Source organism: Candoia aspera, chromosome 1 (assembly GCF_035149785.1).
Source record: "Candoia aspera isolate rCanAsp1 chromosome 1, rCanAsp1.hap2, whole genome shotgun sequence".
NCBI classification, from domain to species: domain Eukaryota; kingdom Metazoa; phylum Chordata; class Lepidosauria; order Squamata; family Boidae; genus Candoia; species Candoia aspera.
This window is the reverse complement of record NC_086153.1, coordinates 40,734,493-40,758,067: the sequence shown is the minus strand read 5'-3', so window position 1 is coordinate 40,758,067 and position 23,575 is coordinate 40,734,493. Positions and strand designations below refer to the sequence as shown.

At 39.2% G+C, this 23,575-nt stretch overlaps 1 protein-coding gene across 3 annotated transcripts in view; it reads left to right on the top strand.

The window, feature by feature from the left end:
* The window catches only part of EPAS1 (endothelial PAS domain protein 1), a 132,947-nt gene that overhangs the window by 91,851 nt on the left and 17,521 nt on the right, over nucleotides 1–23,575 (top strand). For all 3 annotated transcript variants that reach the window (XM_063302764.1, XM_063302756.1, XM_063302770.1), the window contains exons 5-8: nucleotides 1,545–1,663; nucleotides 1,776–1,978; nucleotides 16,648–16,754; nucleotides 23,107–23,254. In XM_063302764.1, the coding sequence (XP_063158834.1) occupies nucleotides 1,545–1,663; nucleotides 1,776–1,978; nucleotides 16,648–16,754; nucleotides 23,107–23,254 (577 nt within the window). The remainder of the gene's footprint in view (nucleotides 1–1,544; nucleotides 1,664–1,775; nucleotides 1,979–16,647; nucleotides 16,755–23,106; nucleotides 23,255–23,575) is intronic.

Sequence of the window (23,575 nt, the reverse complement as noted above, 5' to 3'; positions counted from 1 at the left end):
GTACCACATTACTCTTTCCCACCCCACTCCCCATACCTCCTTTCAGCTGTTAGTCGTCCTTCTTTTAGATTCACCCATGCAAAACACTTGTGCAAAGTCTTGAGTATGTTTTGATAGATGATTAAACCCACCAGACTAGCCATCTGTCAAACTCATCTTCTCCTCAGGACCATCCCATATTAAGGAGGATGTTTTCCTCCCAGTTGGTGTTTGATGGAAGAGGAAGGGATAAAAGTTGGTGCAGTGTACCTATCCCTTTCTTTAATATGGTCTGCACATACTGTAGGTGAGCCAGAAGGAACTGCTGCCCTTGAGCTGAAGGAAGTATCTCCTCCATACATTACCTAGTGCCTGTTCAGATTTTACTTGACCGTATCACTAGGAGAAGTTGAAGGAAAAAAAGCTAGATTCACCTGTTCATTTCCCACTTCTCCTCACCATAAGACAACTTCTTTTAAATCCATTTAGTTGTGTCCAATTCTCAGAGACTGTCTGGACGAGTCCCTGCAGTTTTCTTGGCAAGATTTTGGAAGTGGCTTGCCATTGCCTCCTTCCTAGGGCTGAGCAAAAGTGACTGGCCCACAGTCACCCAGCTGGCTTTGTGCCTAAGGCAGGACTAGAACTCACAGTCTCCCAGTTTCTAGCATGGTGCCTTTAACCACTACACCAAATTGGCTCTCAAGAAAACAATAGTAGCATCTATATTATGGAATCTGGAACACTCAGAAATCAGTTGGACAGGGAGCTATTTTGTTAAAGTCTGTCAGAGCAAACCCAGTAAAATAATTTGTAGCACCTTATAGGTAACAATACCTTTGTGGAATATTATTTATTTTTATTTGTTTTAAACATGTGTACACAAGTATTGCATGTATAATTATATATACCATATTAAATGTGTCAATATTCTCTGTAGGTTGAGTCATGGCAACTGGATTTCTTTCTTTTTGGTAGAAACGTTTCAACCAAAAAGAAAGAAATCCAGTTGCCATGACTCAACCTACAGACAATTCCACCGGGATGACTGAGAATCTTCATCGACAAGATGTCAGTATTGTTTTTCCTGATTAAAGTTGTTAGTTTCTTCCGCAGAGAACAGTACTGGATGAAGGAGCTTATGAGACTATCAGCTCCACTACTCATCCCAGAAAGAATCTAGAGAGTCAAGGAATTATTGGTCCTTGAAAGTAATAAAGGCTTTCGAATGTAACCAACTAGATTTGTACTTCCACAACTTACTGTAAATGTAAAATTGTTCTGGGGAAATTAGCTTCCTTAGCTAATAATCACTCAGAAAGTTATTAGGTTACAGTAACCAAGTAGTGAGGCCAGATAACATGTTTATTACTACAAAAGTGATAATCTCTTCAATCCTGAGCTGTCTTCTCACTAAAATTTGGTCATTAATAAGGCAAATGACTAGTTTATCTAGTTTCAGTCCTCTTGTAAGACGAAATAGAAAGTAAAGATTTAATCCTTGGAAATTCTGACAGAAAATGAGTTGACATTCACCTCCAGAATTAATATAATTTTCTTTTTCTTAGGTCCAGGTTGTGGGAAAAAAAATAAAGAGATGAGTTTGGAACGTGACTTCTTCATGAGAATGAAATGTACTGTTACCAACAGAGGCAGAACTGTAAATCTCAAATCTGCCACATGGAAGGTAACAGACTTTAGTAACATTGGTTGAAAAATTCAGTCTAGTCCTGTTTTTTTCCCCGATTGCTCTATTTTATAATTATATAATAATACAAAGAACTTCTTTTACCTTTCAGGTTTTGCACTGCACAGGACAAATTAAGGTCTATAATACGTGTCCTCCTCATGCTCTGTGTGGTTTTAAGGAGCCACTCTTATCCTGCCTTATCCTGATGTGTGAACCCATTCAGCATCCTTCCAATACTGATATTCCACTGGACAGCAAGACTTTCCTGAGCCGTCATAGCATGGACATGAAATTCACCTACTGTGATGACAGGTGAAATGATAATCTCTTTTTTGTTGGGCAACATAAGCAGCCTAGTCTGTTTCTAATATGAATGATAATTTTTTAAAATCCTTGAAATATACATGCATACGATGGAAAGAGAAAGGAACATGGCAGAGTTCTAGAGTATTACACTGGACCGTCAACAGCCTTTTGGTGGGGGAATTACATTTGTGAAAAACTTCTTGCGAGTTGGAAATAGTTCCGTAGAGGTTGACCTGTGCTAAAACTTTTCTTCTTGTGCTGTTAGTTTTTTATCTCAATGTATCTGAGGGGGAAACATTCAGAATTGTTATCTCCCTCCTGCAGCCTGAAATGGTACAGTCAACTCTGTATTTTCATTCTGTTTCTGGAGGCTTGAAGCTTGATCTATTCATATTGGTGGAGTCAACCACACCTCCTCATTTTACAGAGAAGGATGTTGTTCACTAAATATCCAAAATGTTAAAATCAAAAACAAATACTTGATCTCTAACAAGAAAGGATGGGTTTTTTTTTGGTAATATTACCTATTTTTTAATATTATTATTATATAATAAGTAGGAATATATTATATTATATTCCTACTTATACTTAACCTACTTAACCTATTTATACTGTGCTGTACAGGGTTTGTCATATTCCCACTGAACAGAAATTGTTTTTTGGAGACAACTGCTAGGACATAACTCACTCATGAAAGGAAATTCAGTATATGACCCAGCCTTTTTAGTATTGGAGGGCATTTGATGTTAGCCTGTTTTCAAAACATTAAATATTGCTCTTTTTATACTATCAGCACCTTATCCTCCTAGACAATTCTCATATCTGGGCTGCATAAGCGATTGGAGGGCATCTCAAAGGAAGTGAATTGCTCTGAAAGAGAAAGATTTACCACCCTACTGGAAAAAGAAAAACCATGATAACTGAGGTTCTTAAAAAAGTAGTGCTGATATATAAGAAGTTAAATATATCCTCTGTATAAAATTATGATAGCTCTAAATATAGGAAGTTGGCCATTGGGAATTAGAAATACTTTCCCAGACATGGCTTCTACAACACAAATATGGCACCATTTCCCCTCTTTGAAATTTCAGTCCTTCTCTTTATGGCATTTCTGGCTCATTGCTATGTATCCCAGAAATAAATAGGGAGTAATTTTTGCCAGATTTCAGGATCTGTGAGAATTGTAATACTGAAGTTCAAGTAAGGTGATGAAATTGTGGCTTAGCGATACAGTAAAAGGTTTGAGACATTTAATCCTAACTGAGAATTAAGTGATATAAACCAGAGGTGTATGATCAAATTAACATTTTGGTGACAGTATAGAAATAATTTGAAGAATAATTTATCCATTCTTACTTCTTTGAAAAAAATTAGAAAAATCTATGATATATTTGGTATAAGAAAGAGACCTAGGTCTATGTCTTTCCTTTCTTAACGTGCAAATAACTTGGTGAACCACTGATGTCCCATCTTTGCAGAAAATATAGTCATGCCTCATAACGCAAAAGCTATGTTTCATTGGCAGAGCTTAGTTTATAAATAAAATAATATCCTAAACTCAAAGTTCCCTGGCAGCTCTTTCAATAAAGACCACTCACCGCTAATGATTCAGCTGCAGGTTAGCCAAAGATACACTCAGCACTTGCTCAGGTGCATTCTGTTTAGAGAATGATGGTCCTTTCATAATGGTCATTTGGGAGACAGAAAGTCCAGCTTAACTTTGGGAGAAGTAATATCTTCATTTATTAGTAAATTTAGTAAAGTCAGTTTTCCAGCTAAGATAGCTGATACATACCACACCCACTCTTGTTGTATCATGAAAGCTGGTTTAGGAGAATTTCCCTAGAGTTCATTTAGAATCAGAGACCAGCACACAATTCCTGTGAAGCACAAATTGATTTATTATGGTACAGGAGGCCATAGTCAAGCCTAAAAGGGGCGGGGATATAACATCGCTACATAGACTTATGCTTTCTGCACAGGCAAAAATCACCTCTATGTTCTCAGTCATCTCATTGCTGATTCAATTTGTAGGAGAATTTCTTTAGATTTTGTTTAGAACCTGAGATCAACACACAATCCCATTGAAGCACCAATTGCTTTATTGTGGTAGGGGAGGCAGTAGCCAAGCCTAAAACCAGCTGAAATGCAACATCTCTATATACTTCTGCAAATTAAGTATACATTTAAGTATAGCCATTCCTTGATTAGGTTATGGCGTACACATGTTAATAAAATGACAATGGTGAGGTTAGAGTATTTTATGGCTGAGCTGGTGGTTTATTTTTCCCTGCAAAAGTATATTTGAGGAAGGAGCAATTTACTTGCCCAACTAATGCTATTTCTGTACTTCACTTTGCATTTCTCTCTGTTAAATATTCTATTGTTTTCAGTCTATTTCTCTAGCCTATCGAGTTTGCTTTGAATTTTATCTTTGTTAAAGGGTATTGCTATCCCACCTAATTTTTTGTCCCCTAGAAATTCAGTAAGCATTCCTACCATTTAATTCATTAATAAAAATTCTGACAGGTCCAGAGCTGAACTTCGTTGCATTCCACTTGATAACTCTCTCCAATTTGATGAGGAACCATTGGTGAGCATTCTGAATACAATTTCCAAGCCAGCTGTGCATTTAATTAATGTCATGCCTTCCGACTCATATTTATCAGAATGCAGTGACTACTTTGCCAAAGCCTTTGTTAAGATTAAGATATACTATTCCTACAGCATTCCCACAATCTATAAAGATGTTGTCTTATAAAAAAAAAATGATACAAGGTTAGTGTGGCTGGACATGATAAATCTATGCTGACTTTTACTAATTAACAGATTGCTTACAGATCTGTCACTTTGCTCTAAAGTCTTCCCTAGTCTCAGATCAGATTGATGAGTTTGTAGTTCTCTGGATTCTCTCCCCCCCCCCCACAAAAAACAGAAATGTGGTATGATGAGAGAAACCATCAAAAGAAATATCAAATAAGCTAGATATGGTCAAGGGTTGTAAAGACAAAGTATTCAGAAAAAAATCATCCAAGGAGAGCTGCAGCTGGATAGCAGCTCAGAAACACACAGCGAACAATATGAGCGGGAAATGGAGATACACACATAGGACCAACATACAACATACATGCACCTACCCTGATTAGACCATCACATGGAGGCAGCACATAGGCACCTGCTCTAATTAGGCCCTGAGAAGAAAGTGCACATACACATAGACATCTACATGCACAGAAACAACACTGTTCTTTGTTACACAGAATTAACTAAAATTACTGTTGGTAAAGAGCTTAGCAAGATTTCCAGAAGCCATGCTTTTTTGCATTTCCTATTTTTTTGAAGGCAGGGAACAATATTTGCAGCCCTCCAGTCATCTGGAATTGTTCTAGTTCTCCAGTTGTTATGCAAAGATAATACATACAGATTTAGGTAGACCTTCAGCAAGTTCCTTCAATATCCTAGGATGCAGTTCATCTGGCACTGGAAGTTTAAACTCATTCAAAATAAATAGACATTCCCTGATCCTGTTTCTATCTATCTGAAGCTTCAGTCCTGCCCCTTCTCAGTTGCCCTCTTGTATCTAGAGTTGCATGTTATTAGCATTTTATTCTCTTTATTGAGCAATTGGCAGGCTCTTTCAGTACTCTAGGATGCAGCTGATCTGGTCCTAGAATTTTAAAGTCATAGATATGCCTTTAATTACATTCATTTGTAAAAACTTAAAAGTACAGAAGAGAATCTTATTCTTCAGTGAAACCCATCATAACACTGTCCTTCAATGATTCCTCTCCAGATCCTTGCTTATGTTTTGCAACTAATGCATGAGGCTAAGATATTTTGGATATCTTACATATTACCAAAAAGAAAAAAGAAAAAGGAGCAAAAGTAACAAATTCCTGTAAAAATACACACATTAATATATATGCATGGTTGAGATTGAGAAATAATGATATCATTTTAAAAGAAATATATCTCACCAGCTTTGGGAAGGAACTATAACCAGATGACCTGTGTACCTGTTTGGTCAGTGGTCCAGGTGTGAAGATGCTAAACAGCATCTTTAGGGGTCTGTCTCTCCTTTGTTAAGGGGTTTTCATATTTTTTGAAAAAACAGATGGACTGAACTTTGGGCAACCCTTCCAATAGAGATTGTTGTGAAGTAAAGGGCTGTTCTCTGATTATCCTTCAAGCAGAGGAATATATTATGACATACTTTTTCATGGACTTGACCATACAATTTATCCTTCCCCCTGGTTTTGCTGCATGCCTAAGACTGTGCAGATGCAATCCACATTTTATAGATCTTGCCTAAAGCTGGGGTGGGCATAAAATTAATCTGGATCTGATGTTGAATCTGTATATGATTTGCAGTAGGCAGCAGGGTTTTGTTTGTTTGTTTTTCTTGTCATGTTTGCAGTTGTAAAATGGATTCTGTACTCACCTATCCTTAATTATACAGCTGAAATGGTTGAAATCAAAAAAACAGACATTGCTGTGGAGGGACTGTGAGTTCTGTTCTTTTCTGATACCAAGCAAATTCCTGGACTTTGTAAATGTTATTTACATTGGATTTCAGTTGATGGTTCTTGGGAGTCAAGGAAGAAAAGCAGGCCTTCAAGCCTGAAGTTTGAAAGCAAAATATTAATTGTAGAGTGAATTCTTCCCTTGAATTTTATTTTGTTTTGTATCGCTTAGCATTCCAGTATGAGAGTAAACTTTTCTGTTCTTTCTATGATGTTATAGCTGATCATAAGATGACAATGCTCCCTGCTGCTCAAGACCCTTTGTGAGTTAAAGGTGGAGAAAGCTTGCAGAGCAGGGCTTCTGAAATGCTTTCTAACCTCTTGACAGTCGTGGTCATAGTAGGCATCTGTATTTTCTTCTGGGTAATGAAGAAACTAGTGTGTCTACTTTCTCCTTGTGTTCTCTCTAAGTACGTTTCTGTAGCACAGGACAGGTTACATGTGTTGTGCTGTGGGTCACATGACCAGGAGGGAGCCGGGCTTAGAATGAGACAGTCAGCAACATTCGGTACTGCTCCCCACCTGCCCCTCCCATAGGGGTGCACCGGGGAATTTTTATCTGGGTTGTTTTTCTGTACAGCCCTTTGCCATATCTGGCCCATTTTTTAACTCAGTCTTTCTTTAATTGACTTCTCCTACCATACCAAATCTGCTTTCATTCTGTTCAATTTTCAGACAGCTATAACTGCTTATAGACAGATGGATGGGTAGAGTCCTGAGTCCTAACTTATTTCCAGTGTTCTGTTAGGTTAGAAAAGCTAGATGTTGTAAGAAGGTTTAAGCAGATGCTTTTAGGATTGGACAGAGGGCACTTGTGACGGCTATTAGAATGGTTCAAGACTTGAGATAGTCAATGTCAGCATCCTAGAAATGTGCTGTATATTGGTTGTAGGAATTAACCAGTGCCAACTGTAGAGGAGCACAGAGTTCACCTTGGAGAAGATATGTGGCAACCGTTAGTAAAACATGAGCTTAACCCAAGCAAACAAGAAAGTGGGAGAAAGAAACTAATGATTGCCCTGACTTGACTATCTTTGGTATAAGAGCGAGTGATGGGAAAGCTGTCAGGCTATCAAGATTCTGTTATAATAGCCTGTATCAATAAAGTAGAGTTCTAGTAATTTTTTGGTATCTGTTTCCTGACCTTGAAGGGCTAACAGTCACCTGCATACCTCATTTTGCAATTCATGTATTTTTGGCTTCCCAATTATTTTCAACAATCCCGGTTGGTTCTTGCAGATTACATAGCTATTATTTATTAATTTATTTATATTTCACATTTAGTTACCGCCCATCTCACTCAAAGAGTCTCTAGGTGGTTGTCCTGTTCAGACTATGAGGTGGCCAGACAGGGTTATTATCAAAACCACTCTTTATTAAAACAACTATTTACAATAATAAGTCTTTTGTGATCAATGAGGTAGACCGGTTCCATTCAAGACCACCCAGGTTACAAGGGGAGAATTGGCAAGGTTGGAGGAGGAGACTGTGGCAAAACAGCTAGGCAGGATTCACTGACCAGAGCTGGGAAACTGGAAGAAGCTAGGGCACATGGCAGAACTGGAACTGGAGGTGAGCATCTGCAATCTGAAACACCACCTGAACTAGGCTGGCACCTGGAAGCTAGGCGAGACCGAACTGGAACCACCAGAGCCAGGGCAAGGCTTGGCTCTGGAGGCAGGACTGAACTGAACTGGACAATCCAGGCTGGACTGGCTACACTGGGCTGAAGACTCAGGACAAGGCTGATAACTTGAAACAAGGCTGGACTTGGCTGGAGATTCCAGGCTAGGCTGGGAGCTTGGCACACAGCTAGACTGGGCTGGAGGCTCTAGACTTGGCTGGGAGCTTGGAACATGACTGGACTGGGCTGCAGAGCCTGGACAAGGTTGAGAACCTGGAGCACAACAAGATTGGCCTGAAGTTCCTGAACAAGGCTGAGTGATTGAAGCACGACTAGACTGGACTGGAGATCCTAGGCGAAGCTGGAAGCATGATGAAACTGGACTGGAGATTCTGGGCAAGGCTGGAAGCTGGAAGCACAATGAAACTGGACTGGAGATCCTGGGCAAGGCTGAGAGCTAGGAACAAAGCTGGGAATGCACTTGGAATGCACCGAATGGTGGCGGCAAGGTCCGAAGCTGGACACGAGGCTGAGGTTACTGGATTCGGCAGGGAGAAGATCCTCTGTGGCAGCATGTGCAGGATACAGGTCCTCTATGCTAGGAAACATAGGCGCTGATTCTCTTCTGGCTACAGATGAGGTTTCCAATGCAGCTAAGGACTCTTCCACTGGGGCTGGGAGCTTGAAGGATCAGTTGTCTCCGGCAGCTTGCTGTTCGCATGTCTGCCTTTTATGCCAATCCCTTGCACACCTATTCCCCTCTGTAGCCAATTGGGCTGCCTTCTCCTTCGCACACTTTTCTGCACGCCTTTCCCGTGCACTGATTGGAGGATTCAAATTCTCCTCTGAAGACTGGCCAATCAGCATCTGTAACTTCTCCTGCACTGCCGAGTCACTTCTGGGTTTTGCTTTCCCGGTTTCTGCCTGGTAAGTTTCTGTTTCCCCTTCTGACTCGGAAAGAATTTTGTTTTCTGAGTCAGAAGCCAGCTGAAACCTCACAGCAGTTTACAATGCTGCAGTTTACAATGCTTGATAGACCTGAAGTCAGTCTGAATCAAGGGCACAAAAACAAGCAGTGGTAAAGATCTTCGAACAAGAAAGCAACCATTTAGGTTACAAAAACAATTAGGTTGAGCTGACTCAGCTCATGACCAACCAAAGCAAAATAGAGGAGAAACCATGTCTCATGCTAAAGCATCTGCTTTGCATGGAGAAGGGCCCAAATTCAGCCCTTAATTTCAAAAGATCAGGTGATGGGGAGGAGTTCCCCCTGTGACTCTGCAGAGTGATTGTCAATCAACATAGACCTGCGTTCCTACTCCTCCCTTCCAGATGTGTTGGGCTTGAAGTTTTGAAGGTTGGCATAGGCAATATAGTGATAGACTAATCAGGTATAAGATACCCCCTTATGTGCCCTTATCTATTTTACAGTGGCCATTTTCATGTAACACAGCTGATCAGGGTAACTGCCCCTTTGTGGTTCAACATGTGTGATCACCAATGTCCCAGTCAAGTGGAGGGGTACCCTTTTTTTTTTAATCCCAAAGATCACTGCAAAGGAAGACGAGACACTAACTTACTTGCATTCACTCATCCCCCCCACAATAGTTTAAAAATTTGTGGCTCAGTCTTTATTCATAACCATCCAGAGTTGCTGGTAGTTGGGTAGCATATAAATTTAATAACATATTATTATTATTATTATTATTATTATTATTATTATTATTATTAATTGATGTCATCCCAGTCACTTTCTTCCCATTTTCCATCCTCCCTAACCATGGAGTTACAGATGCCTGAGTAAGAAAAGCACAGAAATAATTTAGAGAAGCCCCATTTTTTCCAGGCCTCCCCTAAAGACAGTTTCAGCAGCTGGATTGGAGAATTCCCTCAACTTCCTTGTTGTTTAGAGGGTCATACTGACTGTGGTATGTGGGTGGGAGTTAATTTAGCCTGAAATAGCTCTTGGGTTATTTGGGGCTAAAGTTAACTCCCTCTACCTAACACATCTTCATACACACAGCCCCACAACAGTGGCTGCTTTGAATGACACACTAACTCCTTCCCCTTTGACCCAGTTAAGTATCTCATATAAATAAGGTTAGTCTGTTGCTTATCAGAAGTTAGACTATTTCTTTGCTTTTGGCTGTTTTTAAAACTAAAGAAGGAAGGTCTTTAGCATCATGGGAGAAGGTCTGGAACTAAAGACAGGAGATTCTCTGTCAGAGAATATGAAGATTTATGTCTCCTTCTTCCAATAATGAAGAAGGGTGTGATACTAGTGTTGTTATGGATTAATTATTATACATTCAGGGATAAGATGATTATGAAACCTGAGTTTTGCAGTCTGGATCCTAAGTTTGTGAGTGTATAGCTAAGAGAAAGAATGAGATTTCTCTAGAAGGTTGTTTCCTTGTATATGTACATGAAGCTTTGCAGGTTATTATTGCAAATCAGGAACTGCCACCTTGGAAATCATTCTGTGAAATTCTTAGTCAGTGATAACCTTCGTGATGTTTAGCTTTTTTCCCCCTAAGTATGCACTGGGTTGGAAGAAGGGAATTGTAGCAGAATCCCTGTTTATTAGTTACTGACTTCAACAATGTGGCTCCTCATCCATGGGCTGGAGTCTTCTAGAGCAGTGTTTTTCAACCTCAGCAACTTTAAGAGGTGTGGACTTCAATTCCCAGAATTCATTCATGCTGGCTGGGGAATTCTGGGAGTTGAAGTTCATTCTTCTTAAAGTTGCTGAAGCTGAGAAACACTGTTCTAAAGGAAAGCTTTCCCAAGATAAAAGTCTGGGCAAGTCAGATGCCCTTCAGCTGGCCTGTCTCTTGTTTTCTTGTACAGAGATATGGACATCACTCTCTTTCCAGGGGTGCCGAAAAGCCCTTAACCCTGGCTTTGGTCCCAGGCTTGAGATTAATGTGTTGGAGGTCTCATGCTGTCATGCTTGGTTTTAATAGTTGTTTTTAGTCCGGGCTGCCTTGTTTCATTTTGTTTGTGTTTTTAATTGTTTTAATTACTATTACATTTTGTAAGCTGTCCGGAGTCCACTGGAGTAGATGACTATGTTAAATCATCATCATCATCATCATCATCATCTGTTGGTTTCTGAAAGAAGTGCAGGTTGCCTTTCAAATATGACATTGCTGTCTCTAATTAGTGGTTTATGTGCCTTTTTGACATTAAAACATAAAAACTAGAAAATATAGCAAGTTCCTACAAGAATGATGCCAAAGCCACATTTAAAAAAAAAAGAAACCAAGCTATTTCCTACTACAGTTTGCAAAAGAGAGAGTTTTATGGTGTTATGGTTCAACTATGACCATTTCCAGAACTAGTTAGTTCATGTTACAGTGTATTCATAAAACAAAAATTAGCATGTGTGGGCTTCATTTATGTTTCCTTTCAAAGCAAATTGTTTTGTATTGTGTAACTAAAGCAGACTGTAAGAATTGGGGAAGGTGCCTTTCACAGAAACATACAGAATTGCATGATACCATATCAGTAATCGGTTTAGCTCAGGGGTCAGTAGTGCAATGCCCTTGGGCTTCATGATGTCCATAATAACTTCGGATGGTTTTCACAAAACCCTAAAATAATATTGGAAATAAATTTAAAAATAAAATGCATTCACAATAGCTACAAGGTTTTAGTATTCTTGCCTCATTGTAGATTCAAGACATAATTTGAGCTGGTTTAAGATAAATTTTATAAGACTAACAGAAAAAGTAGAAAGTAGGAGTATATATGCCTTCAAAACAGGCATATGTATAAACTGCTTGTTTCTAAGAATATGAACACTTAACACTCCCCACCCCCATTTCTTCTGTTGGCCACTGAAGGTTGACAGTGTGGGAGCTAGTTCTCATATGGTCAAAAGCAAACAGCCTCATAGCAGATCTGGCTGTTACCAAAACGAAAGAAAAGATGGAAACTGTCTCTCCTCCCTAAAGAAGAACAACTTCTACCACTTTTCATAGAGTCAGAGGAGAAAGAAACACAAGAATTAGACACTGAGTACAGTATAAATAGAACTTGCATTTGACACACAGCAGTTGTTAGAATTCTGTCATAACAGCTTCTTAGTTTTTCTACAATAAATCAGAAGTTCTTGTGTTCATGAGTGTCTGTTAATCTGCTCCAGGCCAGTTTGCCAGGGAGAATCCTGACAAACAGCCCCATTTTCCACAGAAAAAACATATGTTGTAATTGTTTCTAGTTTCAAGACAGAATAATAAGAATAATGAAATTCAGGAGTGTTTTGATATAAACAATGTATCTAATCAGGGCAAGAGTATGGCACTTCTTCCAAAATAACCAGAACTAATAAATAAGAATGCATCCTTGGACTATCAGTCATTTGGACTTAGAGGAAGGCCAATCATATTTTCACCCAAAGTCCTGCTTAGTGATCATGGCTTTTACATAAACTTGGGCTATATTAGGAGAATCTCATAGAATAGCTATAGATAACTTGGTGCCTTCCCATCTTCCACAGTTTCTGCTACCAGTGTGGTTAAACTCTAACAACTGTAGGCATGAGGGCTGCCTGCCCACTGCCATAAAATGTAAGGATAAAGACCTCCACATAAACACAAGCCAGAATAAATGCGAAGTTGGAATTCATTTTTTTTATCAAGCAGGCATGTCACAGAAAGCAACAATTCTGTGCAAAGCTGTCTCCTTCCTATTCTACTGACATCACAATGTTACAATTCCAAATTCTTAACGGCAGTGAGCTATGTTGAGTGGGGGGTCAGAAATGTACAAAATGCAGATGAGAGGTCAGTGTAAATTTGACTGCATCTTATGGAGGTAGGGGGATAAATCTGATGCAAAGCTGTCATTTTGGGCAGTACAGAGAGACTCTTAGACATACTGTAGACCCTCACGCGCAGTAACATAGGAGTCTGAATACTTTCTTTCAGGTCTGTTGCTGCATCTCTTATCTGTTCATGAAACATGTGCCACTTGAAAGGGATGAAGTAAATGATACGACATTGGCAGGCCATTTATCATCACATCTGGTGCTTGGTGCCACATGGACCAAGCTAATGTGATTTCCATGCCTGCAGTCTGTATGCATTAAGGCTTTAAAAAGCATTGATTCTGAATGTTCTGTAGGTTTCAGAAATAGGCAAAGCTCCACTAGGACCTATCTGTTAGGCTACTTCAGCAGAGTGTTCCAGGTGGGTCAAAAGGCTGAAAAAGAAACACTTTCAGTGCATCATGTTTTATGAGGAGTAGAAGAAAATTAACCAATTACAATATTTACCTCTAAAAATTAGCCAAGGTCAGGTTTGTAATTAAAGAAGTAATGCCCCAAGGTTAATGCTGCTTAAAGATGAGGTGAATATTAACAAGAGCATATGGATAGTTTATCCGGTTATCAGAAGTCACCCTTAAAACCATAATCCTTGGATAATATTTCAGTCTAATATAAGTCAGGGGTAGAATTTTCCTGTTTTCCTCATTGCCTGCTCTTTGAGAACATACCCATTGTGCTCTGACATTTAGGATCTAAACAGCTATTTGCCATCCTGCAGACATTGGTCTTAGTTGGAGTGGGTGAAAAGGCAATGAAATAACACCTCCTTTGTCCAAACGATCTTCTAATCCAAGAATACATACGATCACATTAACATGACATTTTCACAGGGTATATGTGCTATAAGAAATGCTTCAATGGTGTGTACATTTGAGAGGCTAATACTACGTGGAGGAAGTTTGGTGCAGATTGAAGGGATGGAAGAAGATTAAGATGAAGTGGTATATGAGATGACTAAAAGTGCATAATGTTGTCTTTCAACACTAGAGAAAAATCTGAGGTTTTCCAGTTCAAAAGGCCTTGTATGGTACTTATTCTGAAATTAGGGGCACAGTCACACTAAATGCTCTGTGACTGTCACAGTCCTGAGAATTGTTCATACAAAGGTGCACATGTTTGGGAAATCAGTAATGATCTCAAACAAACCTACATTAGCTCAACTTGGCATCTCCCAACTTGACATCTCCCAAATTCCTCAGTTAGGATGACCAATATCTGAGTTGGAAAAGGATAGTAGATACTAACAGTACCATATATAAAATGAAATAGGCTTATAGCAGTAAAACTGCAATCTTAAGGAGCAGTACCTAGATGTAAGTTTTGTTCCACTTACTGGATCTTACTCCTGTGTTAACTGAATTAAAAGGAGAAACTCACATGTTTCATAATTGTTGTTGTTGTTATGAAATGCCACAGTAAACTGCTGGAGTTCAAGTCATTTCACATATTATGCCATGGCAAAATCAGGCTACTGTAATCACCAAATGAACATTGAACAATGAAATGTAGCTCATCCTTGTTCTTTAACATGTGCTTGCAATCTTGTGTTTTTTGCACTGACTAGCTGGTCATTGACCGAAATAAAATATATATCTCTGTTTCATTGACTGTTTGTTGGAGATAATTGCCATGAGAGTGTTGCAACCTGCAACCCATATGTTAGAAGGCAGCACAACTAAATGATTTGCTGAATTCTTATGCTGACTTTGCAGAGTTTCCTCTGGAGCTGCAGGGTTCATAGTTGCCTATTGGTTCCTGGCTTCTGAATCCAGCTCCTGAGTCTTCCCCATTCTCTGTTGAAGCAAGGCATTATAGCACCTGCCACCGTCTCCCATGCTTTAATTACAGTAGGTAGGATGGCCATCTTCTCTGCACAATCCCTGGTGTATTTTTCTCATTCTAAAAAAGCAAGTGCAGTGAGGAAATGAGCATGGGTGATGCTGATTGGAGTGAATTTTTCAAATCCCCTGTTGGACTTTCTATTCTCCTCCTTCCTCAGGTACCAACCACATTTTGCAAGATCAGCATTAAGACACTCTTACAGCTGCAAAACTGCTATAAGGAATAGGAGGAGCAAAGCCAGTGGCTGAAGGGAAGTGCCATTTAACTGCATGAAAAGAGAGAAAAGGGGGAGAAAAAGGCCAGACTCCTTCAGGGCAGCACAGAAATCAGAGTCCTTGTGAGAATACTGTTATCGTCATTAGGGATAATGGCAACTACGTGCTTGCAGGCAGAGGAGACTCCGTATTTGTTCTGAGGTTTTATTTCCTGGCTTTGTAAGGTTAACGTCAACTAGGAGTGAGGCAGTTCAAAGGGGAGGGAGTAACCTTATTGTAGCCTTTTCATTTCACAGTTTTTTAAAAAGATTTTATCCAATTATACTATACAGATAATAGGATTCATGTGCCTGACTTAGATATGATCGAAACTATACAAAATGTTAACAAGGTTATCCTGAAATGTTGAGGAGGAGAAAAAGCCTTTGTTTTTAATGACAGCAATTATTTTAATATAGGATACATGTTATATTTAATAAAAGATAATTTTCTGTGTGTGATTTTTGAACCAAATCTTCACAGGACCACTGATCTGTGGCCTAGTACTCATTCGTACATTGATGACGCAAGGAACAGAGTCACTGTGTGAAAATCTTCATAGAATTTATGTTAGGAAACCTTATTGCATAAAGTACAGCAGCTGACTCTCATGGAGATTTGGGAGAATCACAATGTTAGTATCTTGCCTAGTATTTGTTTAATGTTTTGCTTTAGTAAAGGAAATACCAAAAACAATGAGCTAATTCCTAGCTATAAATTCCAATTGAAAAAAGTCAACATTATGTAAATGATGGAACCTCAAAGAGCAACAAAAGTCAAAAGTTCAATTTTTAATTCAATGTTTTATTAAATTCCACCCCACCCATGGCTTTCTTCCAGTCTGCTGCTTCAAGTGAAATCAGAGCTGTGGTTGTTAGCCCAAGACATGAATATGATTTCTTACCTAGGGCTAAGAGATAAGGATCAAAAATTACACATTGAATATGATCCTCCTTTGTTTGCATATTTCTCTATTCCGTATCTCTGTGGAATTCACCATAGAGTTCCATTACGTAGGCTTTAATGATAATGTGAATATAATTGGCTTGCAACAGTTTGCAAACTTTAGTTAAAGCTAATCATAGCTAATTGTAATGTAGGAGCACCATGATCAGGTAAACAGAAAAAAGTTATATCTGCCTGTGAGAGGGGAAGAGGGAGAGGAAAGAGTATAACGATTGCTAAAAGTCATGAGCACTCCTAATCATGCATCCTCACTCTGGAGACTGACACCTTTTTCTCACCTAGATTTCAATGTGTAATTGAATATAAATAACTCCTTAGAATGGAAAATAGGAGGTGCAGTACAAATCTACAAAACATTACCTTATCCAGTCATAGAATTATTCTGCTCATTCAGGCACCATTAGCAATGCTAGGCTAAGACTTCAGATATGGCAGACATGTACAGTGGTGCGCTAAGCAGCTCTCCTTTTAAATGAAACGAGTATTACACACAGTTACCTGGATTATTCAGCATTTGATAACCACTTTTGTAGATTTGGCAAGTCCAGACTACAGGTGTAATGTATTAACTATTTTTTCTTGTAGGGTTTTTAAAATTCAGTATGAAATGAATTTATTTATGTTTTGTAAAGGATAACTGAATTAGTTGGATATCATCCTGAGGAACTGCTGGGCCGTTCTGCATATGAATTCTACCACGCGTTGGATTCTGAGAGTATGACCAAAAGTCATCAAAACTGTAAGTCAGCCTCTAAAGCTATAATTGTTGGGTGCAGTGTGAGTTGAGCACGACTCCAGTCAGCCAGAATCATCATCATCATCATCATCATCATCATCATCTAGACTCATCAGCCATTTATGTCCATTTCACAGAAGCTAGCACTCCAGGGAGATCGCTGGGTGCTGTATTTCTGCAGAAGTCTATATGGAAGACTGCCTGTATGTCTCCACTCCCCTGTAAATTGTGTGGCTTGGAAAATAATTTATGATGGGAACCAGTCCTGTCACAAGGCGACCATGTTACTTGGGAAAACAGAAGCCTGGGAGGGCCAATATTTTGGTGGCTGGATGTGCATATAATAACATGTGCATGGCTCTTATCACTATGGTCAGGTGATAGCAAATGGGCAGACGCTGCTTCTTGCACTTGAGAGGGGTAGGAAGATGTCTGTTTCCTTCTGGTTTGAAGGGGTGGAGTTTTAAGTGTTAAACACCTATTTTATCTAAGCAAAATTTGGCAGTGCAGAGAGAACCCCTGGTGGGGGGTATGCATAAAACGGATAGGGGAGTTTCAGGTGACTCTGAGGCCACATCACCCATCACTGCATTCAACTTTTCATCATTCATCACAGACAGATTTACCTATACATATGCAGATATACAGCCATTCATGGGATAGGGCCAGGTTATTTCTGCCCATCCAATTAGATTGGGCAGTGGTGCATTTCAGGTCCCCTTGATCAAACAATATCATCTATCAGGGCCCAACAAGCCTGCCATCTCTGTTGTCACACCTGCCCTTTGGAATGAGATACCCCTAGAGATCCATTTGGTTCCCACCCTGATGATGTTCTGGAAGTCTTTAAAAATTCGGCTGTTCTTCCAGGCCTTGCAGTAGGGTGCTTGTAGGGACCCTGTTGGTTATGTTTTAAGTTAGAGGGGGTATGTTTGTGTGGATGCATACGAGTTTCTAGTGTAAGCCACTCAAGGTCGTTCTGTGGTCAGGCTGCCTCTAAATCTCATAAACAAATAGATAAATAAGTACTCTTACTAACTGATAACACCACAATAGATCTGTGAGTCTTTAAAGCACCATAAGAGTTATTGCTACTTTTACTCAAACTGGAAAGTTCATTTTTCTCAGGCAGAAAATAGATAAAAACACTATCTTGATGTACTTGAAGTAAGAATGAGATTTGGTAAATTTTATAAATGCTAACAGGGAATGGGTGAAAGGATTTTCCCATGTTAGTTTGTTGGGATTTGGGAGTGGGTTTGGGGGGCAGATTCATAATCCCTTCCCAATGAAGGGCAAAGGAAAAAGAAGAGCCAGTTTGGTCTAGTGGTTAAGGCAACAGGCTAGAAACCAGGAGTCTGTGAGTTCTAGTCCCACCTTAGGCCTGAAAGCTGGCTGGATGACCTTGGGCCAGTCACACACCCTCAGCCCAACTCACCTCACAGGGTTGCTGTTGTGGGGAAAATAGGAGGAGGAAGGAGTATTTGGTATGTTCACCGCCTTGCGTTATTTATAAAAATAAAAAAGGTGGGATATAAAATATTTTTTAAAAAAAGTGGAGAGTTTGATGGAACCATAAATAAACAAGAAGTTTTGTGAAATATGTTATAGAGAAGCAACCTGAGGAATTTGCATGTGGGTACCAGTCTGTTGGATAATATAGTTGTCAGAAACATAGAATTAGAAGGGGACATTTAGGCCACTGAATCCAATCCCTGCTCAGTGCTTTGGAGGCAAATATTGGTGATCCTTTGAAAGATGTCTGTCTGCCAAGGTTCAGAGAGCTGCACAAGGCACCAGAAGGCCAACTTTAGATGGCCATGTTGTAGAAGTCTATAGTGACTCATGTAGCCACACCAGATAGACTTCCTTTCCTAATGCTTGCATATTTAGAACAACAAAAAAATTAACTGCACAATCCTATATATGTCTACTCAGAAATTCATCAAGATTTATTTACTCTCAGATAAGTAAATACAGGACCGCAGCTTGTTCTGTTTTTACTGCTGTCTCTCCCCTTGTCTCTTAGTTCCTTTTGTATTGTTTCTCACTGTAGCTTGTAACATATTGTCTAAAAATAGATGCTAATTTTTAGTTGCCTATACATTGTCATTGCAGAATGGCCACTCAGTTTTTCTATGGGTTTGTGCTAAACAAAGAACAAGATAGTTGCATTAAGCTAAGTAGAGAAAAAGATTACATACTGAAAATAAAATATTACATATATCCATGTGGTATAACAACTGTGCATCATTTTTATTTACCATTTACCATTTTATTTACAATTGCTTCTACATCTCTAATCATTTAAACCAGGTGCCCCACCATCTCCAAAGCCCACCTGGGTTGTTGTTGTTTTTAGATTCCTGTCCCTGGAAAAAATTAAATGGGATATTAGCATGCTGTCAAATACCAGTCTTAGATGCCATATTCATTTACAAGAATTTTCTAGGCCCCAGGTAGAAATAAACATAACAAATTGCTGCAACCAGTATTTTGTATGGAATATGCCTACTTGCCACCTCCCCCCCCCCCCCCCGCCCCTGCAAAGGTAAGCTAATGTAGTTGACAGTCTTGGAGGAGCCAGAAGGAACAGCCTTTTTATGAGAATGCCCATGATATTTCTTAGATTTCCTAAGGGTTGGGGATTCCTGTCGTAGGCCAAACATAAACAATTAAATGGCAATTCTAGTTCCAAAATTGCTTGTACAATGTCCTGGCATTGCCATTTTTACTTGAGAATAAGCCACATTTTGTTGTTGTTTTTTTAAAGAGATAAATCTCTTTTAAGGACCAAGAATAAAATAAGCGAGTGAAGACCCCATTTCAAACTTTGAAAGTGTCATTTGTAGTTATCAAATGCAAGCCTAAGATTTAATTTAGCAGAGTTGACAAAAATTTAGTTTATTGAATAAGTGGTGGGGGAGAGAATGTTTCTCTTACATATATTGATAATGTGCTATGGAATCATCTTAACTGTATTTAATACAAATCTTAATTTCCACTTTCAATCTGCCCTGATCCCACTGAATTTTGTCATTCATTTTGGTTGCCCGTCTTTATTTTTAAAAGAACCTGGCCTGTATGTTTCTTTGCCATTTAAACAATTGCAGTCTTTTAAATTAGGGACTTACATTCAATAAGGTATGCACGTATATGCAACTGTGCAGGGATACTGGTTTAGAAATAACATCTGGGTAGAAGTAAGCCACAAAGCACTGTATAGGTCAGCAATTAAGGAGATCATGCTGTCATTTGAGCTGGGAAGTTGCAGTTTAATGTCCTTTAACTGCACGGTCACCTGTATAGCAGTATAGAAATGTAGACTTAAACATTCAAATTTATGCAGATGAAAAATATCCTTTAAAAGCTTGATTTTTCTGACTGTAAAGTCACATTCCTTAATCTAAGAGGAGAAGATGGAGAAAAATGTTGCAACACAAGTGCTATAGCTTTAACCCCCCTCCCATTGGACTACATTGGAACACTGGAAAATTGTTGTGAGAGTCGTCATGGAGAAATTAGAGTATTGAAAGAGAAAGAGCATCAGGAGTATAGGTTTGGTAGTTCATCATGTGCCACACAAATGATCCAAATCATAGACACAGGACAAAATGTTAATGTACACGACTCTTTTGAATGCTCTGAATTGTTGTGAAGCTGCTAGATAATTCAGATTTGGAGGGGCCCTATATCTTTCCAATCAGCTTGGGATTGGAATATGACTTAATCTAATGCACATTCCTACTTCCTCGTTTCTGGTAACTACTTCTGAATTTAAAAATAGCATCACACACTAGACTTCTTCCAGAAACTCAGCTGTTATGACTACAGTTCATTGTGAAAACTTGAATCTGAGGAGGGACGGGAAACAGCATTCTAAATTCAGTATGTTACGGCAGTACCCTTAGTAAGCCAATTCATAATGTGCAGCTTTCAAGTTATCAGAACTCCAGACAAGACTGTAAATTAATCAAAAGGCATGGGGGAGGGAAGAAGAGCTGGTATTAAAACCATAAAATCTGCATTTAACTATAATCTAAAATGAATTATTGAAGGGAATTGCAGACTTTCCAGGCCTTTTAATAAAATCTGTTAGTTGGAAAAGGTGCTCCCAGACTCCTGATTCAAGGGCCAAGTAATTTTACTCTCCTCCCACAAGTTGGGCAACCCTGAATTTTGAGATAAGAATAAAGGTCTTTTTATGGACTGATGACTGGTCAAAGAACAGGAAGCACGGAGTAAAAATAAATCAACCATTCTCACAATTAAGAGCTAGTTTCCCACCTACCACCCACCACCCACCCCATTTCATGGTTCATTCCTAATTGCAAATTAATTGGGACTAATTTTTTTTAACTTGTTTATAATTTACCTAAAATTAGAAGTGAGCAGTGAAAGGGCCAAATTTGCTGCTAACGCCAAATTATTAAAGGTGGCTAAATAGGTATATAATAGCATGTGCAGATTGTATAGAAAACTGTTTAGTGGTGTGTTTTCTCTTTTGCAGTGATCAGGTAGTGGTCACCCTTCAGTTGGGCCAAATGAGAGAAGTATTTATCCACCATTAGATACCATTGTCCACTAACACATGTGTAACAGCGACTTGTTATATCAGAACATGGTGTGACTTGTTTTCTTTTAAAGATGAAAGCACTAAAACTCCTTTGAGTAATGTAACAGGCACGTCACATGATGATTCCTTAATGACAAGTTCTCTATTAAGAATCCAGTGTAATAATGTTTCACAGACATGCAGAAGCCATTTGCTTAAATGGTTTTCAGCCAAAATCCTTTATTTTTTTTTTGTTCATGCACCTCACTAATCTAATAATCAAAATATAATCTCCTTAAGAGCAAGATTATTCTGAACGCAGAACTTCATCAATAAAGGGATGCAATAAAACCATTAGAGAAGCTCTTTGTAGATTAGGGTTTAGTACAGTTCACCTTTAAAAGGCTGTTTGGTTCTATGGCTGTCTCAGAAAAGTCCCAGGCTACTGTTTCTATAATAGCCTTATTTATTAAGTAGTTCCTTAGTAACATCTATTTACACTAAATGGGAACTCAGGATGGGATACATAGCATCTATTCTTGCATTTTTCCCCACAACAACACTGTGAGAAGGTTGGGCTGAGAGAGAGACTGGCCCATAAACATCCAGTCAGTTTCCATAGCTAAGGGCAGGCTTGAACTTGGGTCTTCCAGTTCTAGTCCCAGCATCTCTATCGTAACACCACATTGGTATGAATTATAATAGTAAAATTTGACAGATATCTACTCAGAAGCAAGTCCCAGAATTACAGCCTCTCAGACTTTCCATTTGCAAAATTGTGGAAAATAGTTTGGAAGCTGAGATTTAAATCAGGCAATAATTTTGCCATCTTTATAATGTCAAGATGGGAGAGAGGTATTTCTGATCACTGAAGTGGGGGGGGGGGGGCAGGACAGGACTTTGTTCCTTCTTCAAAGCATCAAAAAGTTTGCTTGCTTGGTTGTTTTATACATCAGCTTTCTGTTATAATGGTTCCCAGCGTGAATTATAATGGACACAGATTAAAACCCTAACCACACAGATTAAAAACAAAAATAATAAGTCAATTTTAGTAATATATACTTACAGGCCCATCCTTTTGTTTTTTCCCTAAGGAATCCAGTAGCGTGCCAGTGATAATCTGGCAAGAATGCACGTGTCAAAGAAGCAACAATCACTGCTTTTCTTGCTTTTGCTGTTGCTCTTTAAAGTCAGCATAGCCTTCCATTGGTTGCAACTATTGGGAGTCTACTTCAACCAGCCCAATATGCGGCCTAAATTCTCCTCTGTATCAGAATGAAGCCAGCTTCCAAGGCTGGGAAGAGCGATAACCCAGGGAATCCAGTGCTGGAAACTGCCTCTAACCTGAAGGAGGAAATCAGTTGAATTCTGTGATCCCTGGGATACTGCCACAGAGGTCATACTGAAGTGTACATGCATCAACGATTTGACTTCTGCCAGACAGGAATAGAAATGGCAGTGGGAATAATGGAGATGGCTGATTTCCTCCTCTGAGCTTTCTCCTCCCTTAGAAGATAGCCCAGTGGAAAAAGAAGGCCAATGAGGAGCTTGCAAGGGTTGAGAGCTAAAGGGGACCCATACACTTTCTTGCTGCTCCTTACTTTGTTATAAGTGAATTAATACTTTAGACTACCAGATCTATTGTGCCACAAGTTTCTGATGTTTTTAGCAAGATGCTGTAATACTTGCCACGGAAAAATAGTACTTATAGCAGTTAGGCTTAGTGCATTCTGTGTCTAACGTGATATTGATATGCAATTTCTCCTGTTTGCATGTTTCCCCTTCCTTCTCTAACCCCAGTATGTGGAAAAGGCCAAGTGGTTACAGGGCAGTACCGCATGCTTGCCAAGCATGGCGGATATGTGTGGCTTGAAACCCAAGGAACAGTCATCTACAATACTCGGAATTTGCAGCCTCAGTGTATAATTTGTGTTAACTATGTTCTAAGGTAAGACAGCTGAAATCCTGAAGAGTGCTAGCTGAATGAGGATTGTGGGAGAAGCAATGCAGCCTGAGCAGCCTTGCATGTCTCTGTGGGAGGCATTCCCTGTTTATGGAGCCATGGAATGTAAATTCCTCAAATGCAGGGCAAATGTGGAGTGGGGAAACTGTGGCCCTACAGATTCTTTTGGAGCTTTAATTCCCATTAGCCCGGGTTAGCACTAAAGATAATTGTAGGCTAACAATATCTAGTTGCCGACAGATCTTCCATTGTAGGTTTAGCCTATCACTTAATATTCCAACCAGGAGGCACAAATCCCCATTTTTA